The 10,298-nt window shown below is 38.2% G+C and overlaps 1 protein-coding gene across 3 annotated transcripts in view; it reads right to left on the bottom strand.

Moving 5' to 3' along the window:
• The window catches only part of igf1rb (insulin-like growth factor 1b receptor), a 24,699-nt gene extending 14,401 nt beyond the window's left edge, over positions 1-10,298 (bottom strand). For 2 of the 3 annotated variants that reach the window (XM_020941695.2, XM_020941696.2), the window contains exons 1-2: positions 9,408-10,298; positions 5,828-6,391 (exon numbers count right to left, since the gene is read on the bottom strand). In XM_020941695.2, coding sequence (XP_020797354.1) covers positions 5,828-6,391; positions 9,408-9,510 — 667 coding nt within the window. In that variant the 5' untranslated portion in view covers positions 9,511-10,298. The remainder of the gene's footprint in view (positions 1-5,827; positions 6,392-9,407) is intronic. The other variant, XM_055154488.1, reaches the window with a different exon arrangement.

The raw sequence follows: 10,298 nt of genomic DNA, 5'->3' as shown, positions 1-10,298 counted from the left end.
AAAAAGAATTCCTGGCATTCCACTGCCGAGTGACCTGGAAAAGACAAGACAAATCAAATTCCATGATCCCAAGAGGCTCCAGACAATAAAAGGCTAGGCTGATGATGTTTACCACTAGTTATCACATTAACCTTCCTGACATCTACGGCGACATGCCCACAAACTATTGACATGATATCATGGAGATTGTATTACAGAAGTGCATGAAGAAATGCAAGGTAAACTAAAACTGACATCATACAACTATTGGCTGATTTATTACTTACAAGTAAACAGTATTTTGTAACCAATTGAAATATACAATGTTATCTTGCCATTTGATTCATACATGGTGAATTCAATAGCAAGTAATTTTTTTGTGTTTATTTTCTTTTTTCTATTTGCAGTAGGCTCTGGCACTTGAAAGGATTTCTTAAGTGTGTTGACATTTTTTAAGTGCTGCCCCATAAAGACATCAGAAGAAATTGCCTGCATTCCAAAGTGTTTGTGCTTAGTGTATTTACTAAGAGTGGGAAGGCTAAAAAAAATCCCAGGAATTTGATTGTTAGAGGAAAGGGCCACAATGTGAGATTCGCATTCACCTTCAAGCTATTCTCGTGGGGACTCCTGTGGGACATGTATTCAAATAGTGATGGAAAGAAGGATAATAAATTATACAGTATAATGCAACATTGGTCCAGGGATAAATGCTTTGCCAAAACAAATAGATTACATGTCCGTATGTACATTGTTTAGTCAATTAATCCATGTGTTTCAGAGGGATAGGAATATAGCACAACTGACAGAGCAATTAACAATTCAAACAAAAATATGTCTTTTGATTGAACAAAGGTATCACCTATAAACTGGAAGCCAAAACCCATGAATAGGTTGATCCTGTCTTAGCTGACCAAAGCATACAAGTTTAAACTAGTCTAATTATTTTATGTGGGTAGTAAAATATTCATATGCAGTTCAGCACAAAAGAGAAGGCATGAGTTACAGATGGAAATTTGGGAATGGACTGTGTATTTATTATGCCTTTTAACAAATAAATAATTGACTAGTACTTTTGTGGGTCAAATTGTCAGTTCATTGAGATTTTAGTTGTGGGAAGTTTCACTAGACCTCTTCACTAAACATGCACAGGGCATTACAGCATTGAGTAATGCACTTCACTTTCCATGCCTGTACAAATGTGTGTGTGCGCGTGCGTGCGTGTCACACAGGGAGGGAAAACAATAGGGGGGCAATAATATCCAAAATATATGGATAATGTATTGAAATCTAGTGATTATAACTAAATTAGCTGGTAGCTGATCAAAACAAAGTGTCCATCTTTGAAGGTAAAACCAATAAACCAATAAATTGTGCTTACAATGGTTGACTTATTGACTTTCTACCAAGCCTTGGCTAGATACAAATCAAGAAAGGAGTGGGTCTTGAGTACCATCCCAATCTAACAGTGTTAACAGAGCCCAATTAAAGGCCACATAATTACAGTAGGAACTTAAATAGAGCCAAACCCATAATGTACCCTTCCAGGAATTCCAGGGATGGGTGTAACAGCTCACCAAAAGTAGTCATGGATGGGCCTAGTTTGCAAAGCATCCCTGTAATTATTCATCGTGACAGCCTCCGGGCCATTGGTAAGAGCAAAGGGGTATGACTAGTAGTGTCTCATTCTGATGGTATTGTTTTGACAGTTTTGGCCAATCTGCAAAATTCCATAAAAAATTATCAAGTTTACAAAAAAAAACAGTAGTGTACTTGCTGTTCATCTTTTTTTCTGTACAAACAGGTACAGCTGACATATTTATACATGTGAGTGTGACACTGTTCTTTTCCTCATGGCCTATGTCACCGTTGCCATGGAGAGTCATCTTTTCTTGGATCTCAGATAATGGCTTTCTACTTTCAGATCAAGTGAGAAAGAAATGCCCTTACTAACGTCTAAACTGCTTTCTCAAATAGTGTTGGACAGCGCTGTGCCAGTGGAATAAGAGCATTTCATCTTTGCTAATCACCTGTTCAAAATGTGCCACATTAAGCTCCTGATTGTCCACCTAGCAAGTCCTCCTGGCATGACTGTACAGTACATAGTAGTATGCAGCTAATTATAGTTGAGATTAGACAGACATGGGCAGGAGAAGGGAGTCCCGCAATCCAAAATCCTAATCACTGTCATACTTGTCAGACTGTGTGAATTAGATGTCAAGTGAAATGTCTACATGTTGATGTTCAATCATGTTAGAAATACTTATTGGTTTTGACTACAAGTCCAAATGTTTTTTATATCCTGTAATAATAATAACTGATAACTGCTGTGTGTTGGTAATGAAACAGATTATAACAGTCCAGAATGTGGAGGTGGGTAAAGTAGTTCAAAATGTATAATCGAGTAAGACTAAAATATTAAAAATAAATATTTTTACTCAAGTAGAATTAAAAAGTAGAGTAATAGTATTTGGGGCAACAATGGATGAAACTATAGTACTCACATCACAATATTACTAATTTTGTTTCAACCCTAACATTACCATATAATTAATTATTAATGTATCAAACTAAAACAGCTTCCCAACCTGAAAAAAAAAAAAAGCAAGTCTACCTAGTACAGTCTGGTGGGTAGTTTCTTTTCAAAAACATCCAGCCAGCAGTGACTAAATATGTTGTGTGGAGAACAACACGCAAGACAAAATACCCTTCTGGTAAATCCCAGAAGAGACCTACTTTATACTTAATGATGTGCTTTCATCTTCTCAGACCATACAAAACAGTGGAAAAAAACTTGCCCCATGCTGCAGAGTTTGTGAGCGTATGTGGGTTTGAGAGTTGGAGAGTGAACTGGGGTGAGACGGTTTGTTTGCTTCCCAGCATGCACAAACATGGCTCTTCAGTAAGAGCCGAGAAGCTATGAACGAAACAAAACACTTACTGCTGATTCCAAAGAAAAATAAGGGGGTAAACAGAAAGTACCTGCAACGTAAAAATACATGTTTACTGAAAATTCAGTCATTTTTATGAATGGAGTTACAGAGGAAGCATTTCAGTGAAAACAAGCATATTTCCATGTGTAATGCTGGTGAATGACATGTACATTTTGCTCCCTAGAACAGGTTGGCTCTAATGGGAACACAACATAAAGCCTGTGAGCAAGGCTCACATGTAAACAAAAGATTCCAGATAAGATTTCTGAAGCTTGATACAGGGCAGTCAGTCATTCACCATAATAGACTAATAGCATTATGATGATGGAACTCCGTGCCACCAGTCACATTTTAACACAAAAACAACATACAATTACCTCAAGTCATATGAACAATTTTTTTAAATAATATTTTTTTTTGGTTGCAGAGAAATTTTCCTGAAACACACTACTGTCAGCAATCAGATGTCCAGGTTTTCCAGGACAGAAAAACCTAGAAATCGCAGTGTGTGCAGTGAAAAAGTGCTTCTGTTGTTAACAGATCAGTTCTGATTCAAAGCATCACCAATTTCCCCTATCAGACACACTGCCCCAGAACCTCGCCAACAGCTTATATTTCACTGACTCAGATTTGAATGTCTGGTATTTTTAGTTTTCTGGCATTATAGCAAAAATACATGAAGAGAGAATTATGAGAAGAGTATAGCTATGCTATATATAACAAATGTAAGCAAACTGATTGAGAGAGTCTATAGTGCACATTAATATGGGTGATAATGTTGTTGATACAAAAAAAACTGTTTGAAATAAGCTACTGAAAAGTTGTATTTTCTTTGTGCACTAGCAAGCCATTATGGGTTATAGTACAACTCGGCCTCGTTTTTGCTGTAGTTGCACCTGTCAGAGCAGTGGTAAAAGTAGTACATGCAAAAGCTTTTAAAGTTGCTTGTTTAAAAATAATTTTGAAATCTATTCCTAGTTTTAAAGGACCTCTGTGCTTCAGAAAATATACCATAGCCAACTCAAGAGTGGAATTGGCAGGCATAGAGGTAGTTATGCATGTCATTTGATACTGTGAGAGCCAAACATTTATGAAAGGCTTGGGAGGGTTGTTGCAGCTTCGTAATGTCTGACCTGTAAAAGTTTCATATGAACTTGTGCTGACTGATGACAGAGTTTTCACTCAATAAACAAGTTAATTAGAAGTAGCTACTTGATAGTGGTATAGAAGATTATTGTAAAGCTGACTGCACTGAGTGTTTTGAAAACTGGTCTATTTTACAGAACAAAACACTTGCTTTGTGTTGAGGTGGGTGATATGTTATCTATCAGATTACCAAAACCAAAACATAAGCTCTTTTCAATATGCAAAATTATAGCCATAATCAGCATTTTTGAGAAGCCCAGTGCAGTTGTAAATAGAATTTAAAACTAACAGAGCTGGTTACAAATAAAATTAACTGGCAGAGCAATTTTTCAAACAAGAATATGAAGATATATTTCTTTTGAGGTTCATTTTACCATAAGTTTAAATGTTTGCAATACTTGAACCTCAACCAAGACATTTGCAAGCACATTTTAGCATTTAGCATTTGTAATGGAATGTAAAAACATCTAGTTATTGCTAGTAGTAAGGTTAAATATGTAGATATGAATTTCTCTAAGATCTTCTAGGGTTGTAATAACATGACCACAAGTGTTACATTTATGGGGAACCAACAAGGCAATGTTCTGCACAGCTTAAATGTCAGACTTTATTAGTGACTTTATTTTGAACTGCGTTTTCATTACTGATAAGACTGGTAATTGCTACACCACCCTTTCCACCTGTGTCCATGGGGATTATTCACTTCTCCACTCACTCTATTATTTTTACTACAAGCAACCATCTTACTGGAAGAGAAGGACACTGTATACCAATGCCAGACATATTTACATCTCTGTAATGTCTCTTGTTTACTGTTACTGCAAGGCTATACTGCTGTCTATGATTAGCATGTCTTCTAGTGTGTGTGTCTGTGTGAACATCTTTCATGCAGCGCAGAGCTTTGCGTGTGCTGCGACTGCTCCGTGTCACAAGACTAAAAACATCAACATGCTGAATCTGCAGCAAGGCGCCAGTCACCAGGGAAACCATTCAGCCAGACTTGCACAGTGCACAAGCAGTCAGCCAAAAGACATGATCTAAAATTCACATCCCCAACACAAGACATCCCAAACAGCATAGTAGTAAACAGGCCAGCATCTCATCTCGCTCAGCTTTAATTAAGTGACATAAAGAGTAAAGGACCTAATTAAGCAGGTGAAAACAATACAACAAAAACCTAGGCGCTATACTGGAGGCTTTACTACAAAACAACAGGCTGCACTAGACAATCTTGCATCTCCTAAGTAGAATGGTCAGTATTCTATAGTTTAGTTTTGTTTATGTTAATATGCATTTTTTTACCCAGTTGACCTCTGTAAGGGTAGAAATTGTCAAAAAATAATTTGAAAAAGTCCAACATTTTCAGTAATATTATTTATTATATTTCCAAATATACCTTGGAAAGGTAGGAAACTGAGTCACAAAATTATTATAGTGCCAATGACAAAATAATCAAGATTTGATCATTTTCTGTTTAACGATTTCTTTCAAATTAAGTTAATTATCAACACATAAGAAAAATATGCCCAACCCATTCCCTAAACGTTGTAATATCTTATGTACCTGTTGGATTTAAAAACTCCAATATTACCTAAGCGGTGACACAAGTATTTTATTTTATTTTTTAAGGTATAAAAGCTACGTTCTAACCCCCTTTCCCTGTCACAAAGGGACAGAACAATAAGCAAGCACATCCAGACAATACGCCGGAGGCTTTGCTCTGTATTTGCAATTCAAATCTTTGATGAGCTATCGCATTTGGGCACACTTACCTTTCTGGCAGTGATTTGAATTCCAGCAGCGGTAGTTGTAGTTGTCATTGAAGATGGTCTTTTTGCACTGAGGTTGGTTTTCCATGATGCCAGGACAAATATCACTGCATTCCTTCGCCTGTTTGTTTCCTGCAATATAATTGTTGAACTCTGCATCCATGATGAGGGACCAGTCGATAGAGTCCAGGTAACAGAGCTCAGGGTTCTTCTCAATCCGGATGGCTCCACGTGTGATGTTTCTCAAGTTGAAGAGGCCGATATCCTTCAGAGTGGTCATTTCAAAGATGACCAGGGCATAATTGTAGAAGAGAGTGCGGCCGCGGATGACAGAGAGGTTAGGGAAGAGGGTGCTGAGGCTGTCCAGGCCAGACACACGGAAAAGGAGCAGGTAGTCTGTGATCATGGTGAGCTTGGGGAAACTAAGTGTGTGGAAGACTTCCTGGTTTGTGCTGTTACTTTTGTCTCCTATTAGAAGAATCTGCAGGTATCCCTCCACAACGGTACAATTTTCAAGACGACTGAATTCACTGATATCATTTCCAATGTCAATGCTTGGGCCACATACTGCAAAAGAGACAAAAAACAAACTTATTTTTTTTTCTGTAAATCTTTTCAATCAAAACTTTGTTCTATAGAGTTCAAAAATTGTGTAGGCGCAATGACATGAATGAATAAAAGACAAGCAGACTTCAATCTCAAACATTTAGAAAATATTTACAGTTACATTTTTGACCTATGACATTGTTGATATAACACAGCAGAAAATGTTTGCTCTTTCATTCTCATTTTCAATGCCAACACAAAAGAATGTGACAAGGTGCACACTAGAGTCAGAATCTATTCAAGGTCAATAACATGATTTGGTGTGGGGTTAATGTGGCTTTTCTGTTCATTTTGTCTCCACATAGCGTGTTTCTTTGTTGTCACCTTTTATTGGCTTATTCACAAAGTCAAAGTAGTAGAAGTGGTTCTTTCAGAAAGAACTAAAACATGTCCATACATTGCCAAAGTAACTACATAACTAGGCAAGGAAAAACATGACGAGGTTTCAGGTGTCATTTTGAATACAGGCATGAGACACCTGACCAATCAGAGCCCGCATCAAATTGTGTTGAAAAAGCACGATGGCGGGTGTGATAGGTGAAATGTTTGCATTTCTACATTTCCTCCCACCTGTGTCTGGCTCCAAACAATACTTAGCTAAAAGTCTCAAGAGCGCCCACAGAAACATGGAGGCCATTATCACACATGACTGTTAGGAGGATTTAGACTTCAAAAGGTACAGGGTAGTGACTCATGGAAAACTCACACCAGTCGGCTAGCAGGTTGTCCCACCACTATAGCTCTAATCCTGCCCTATAAACTTTAACTATGAACACAGAAATGGGGACACAGATGCTTTCTCTTTAGACTTAAATGCAGGGGATGGTGTTGTACTTAACAGGGGTAAAATGTCATCTTTTAAGAAGTTGAGGTGCATGACAATAAACTTGAACTTGAGTCAAGTATGGTAAATTTGATTATCCATAACAGGGCTCTTCTTCCAAGGTAATGCTTATATCTTATCAAATACTGATTGGCACTCTAAATAATACTTATTTGTATAAAGAAATCATCTGGATGAACACTGATGTGGTTTCTTATGATAAACTACTACTGCAAGAAAAAAGAAACAATAAAAGTTTAAAATGAAGTAATCTGAACTAAATTGAAAAGACATTTAACTGCGGCACTCCTTTGGTGAAACAGTTAAGTGCTTCAGTGATTTAATACAGAAAGTGCAGGTATGATGGTTATGTCTTTCTCTGTAATCTACTTGTCAGTGCACACTGTCAGCAGCCTATGGTGTGCTGAATACCTGTTAATACAATTCTAACAGCAAGGCTTGTAAAGAGACACACTGCTCTGTAGTGTTACATCACCACTGAGTGAACGCTTCACCCCCATTGGCCTCACAGAAAAGCCAGCATTTCATGGAAGCTAACCACAGTAATAATAAGATAAATAAATAATATACATTTTTTAAGTAAAATTATTTATATCTTTTGCAGAGCAGATGGCAACAGCCCAATAACCCCCTCCGCTTTCTCCACATTGATACATTTGAAACAGCTGAGTACACAAGCCTATCTCTGTAGCTTTGATGAAGCTCCAGATCACATTATATACTTGTGATAACCTTTTCTCACCTGGCAGCAACAACCGCACTGTCCACAGCTGATCAGCGGAAATACTTGAGTTTGAGCTTCATCTTACTCCACTAGACTGAAGTCTGTTTACTACTCACTAGGAATGTCAAGATTATTCAAGTAAATTGAGTATTGTGATCATAGAGCTTACAATATAACTGTAAATAAAATAGAGGAATCTTGAGAATTGTTTTTTGTCAGTCTTTTTATGTCATATTATACTTAATTATTACGTACATGAAGTTTGATTTCATAAAGCTGGTCGCATAATACAGAGGAATGGTAATCTATTAGACTCTGACTGAAAGGGAAACAAGCATGTCACTGTTGTTGTTTGGTCATGGTGTCATTAATTGTGAATAATCTTTAAATTGTGATGTTTCTTCACACAAATATGATACTGGAACATCCCTACAACTTGCTTGAGGGAGAACCCTTTTCATACTTCATACTTTCATACCACCTGAGAGAACAAGGTGGGAAAGCTTCTACCCTTTAACTAAAAATTAAGAAATTGGTTGCTTGACTTGTTTAGTACATGTTTCTGGAGCAGCCTGGTTGAATCCATACTTGCTGCTGCCTTCTTGTCCCAAATGACAGAGTAAACCAGCAGGAATGCTCAGGGCTGAGCCACACAAGGAAGCTTTAGACAGCTCCACACCAGAGTTAGAATAAATGCAGGGCTTCCCAGGGTGAACCTCTCTGCTGCTGCGCGCAGGTTTTACGTGTAACCACTAGGGCGAACAGTAAACCCCATAACATTCAGTTCACAAGCTCCTCACTCTTTCCAATCAACAGAACTTGGTCTGTTTTGCTTGCAAATGTACTTCTGGCTGTTCTATTTTAATACCCAGACCCTGGTTCAAACCCCCCCTTACTCTCCAACATATCCTAATGAATGGGGACAATCGAGAAGGCCATATGAACTTCAAATTGTAATTTTAAAATAGTAAATTAAGAATAAAATTAATAGGATCATACCACAAGATATAAGAGATAATATAGGCCCTACCTTATTAAATGATTATAAGGAAAGATACAGTGTGCAATACTACAATTTACTTATTTTCACAAGTGTTCTAGTCTATACGTAAAAAATGTACTAACAAAAAAAAAAAGAATTACAAAACAATAGAACATTTAAAAAGAATAAAATGCATAATACACAAATTACTGAGCCTTTCCCTAGGATTACACGTTTTTCTCTATTAAAAATTATATGTTGAAATCTGTAATTAAATCAGAACAATAACTGGGTTTTAAACCAAGTACCAGTGCATATTTAGTCAGAGCAAATTAGTGGGAGTGTGTGGCGTGGCTCTGATTGTTTGCCCGTATTTCCCATGTGTTCCCGTGAGGAGTAGTAGTGTGGAGCAGCATGACTGACTTACTCTCTGCGGTGGCGGGCCAGAGGCAGGACGACAGACCCAGCATCAGACCCCAAAACAAGGTCAAGCGGCTCCTTTCCACCCGAGACTTCATTCCTGGTGACATAAAGCCTGCAAAATATATCAAACAAATGTACTGAGCGGACCAAATGGGGATGGATCCAACCCCCACTCACTCGCAAGCTTTTTAATCTCCAAGCAGCACCATTTAGCTGTTAGCCGGCTAATAGAGCTAATAGCTACCACAAACAGGCTAGCGGGATAGCTCGTTCACGTTTTGTGATGGGAGTCCAGTGGCGCTCCAAAAATCACTGATTTAATCCGCTTTCTTAGTCATATGCATTCATTGTTCGTTTATTCCCATCAAAAGAGGAACCACGCTGATGTCTGTGGTCAAATCTATGAGACTAAATTAGCGGCGGAGATTCCTCTGTAATCCGCATCTTCAGAGTCCATTTCTGGAGGAAAAAGCGTTCAATGAGCCGTTCTTGGAGGATTCTCGTGAAGCAGAAAACTGCTCGTGTCCAGCAAAATGTGATCTAAGACGCTATTCGGAGCGTACAGTACCATACTAAAGACGTAGTCCGTTTCTTTGTCAGAGAATTGCTATGGTTTGTTCAAAAATATTCGGGATGAACAGTTTGAAACCGCAGCCTCCTTGTCCTCCTCCTCCTCAGCCGCTCATCCTGCACAAGCACACCGCGCTGTTGTAGTGACTGCTGTAATTCACCTTCATAACCGCGATGGTTAATACATTAGAAAGCATCGCTTCATCTTATACCATCTCCGTACGATAGCAAATGTGCTCCGTGGATAAGTAGTCGAGTAGATCTGGTTGTTAGACAGATGAACAGCTCAGGTACACGCACAGTCCCCTCGGTCAGTCTGCAGTCT

The sequence above is a fragment of the Boleophthalmus pectinirostris genome, unplaced genomic scaffold (genome assembly GCF_026225935.1).
Source record: "Boleophthalmus pectinirostris isolate CB_2022bp ecotype Guang Dong unplaced genomic scaffold, ASM2622593v1 HiC_scaffold_19, whole genome shotgun sequence".
Classification (NCBI taxonomy): domain Eukaryota; kingdom Metazoa; phylum Chordata; class Actinopteri; order Gobiiformes; family Gobiidae; genus Boleophthalmus; species Boleophthalmus pectinirostris.
Note: the sequence above shows the minus strand (reverse complement) of the source record. Positions and strands in the feature narration are given on the sequence as shown.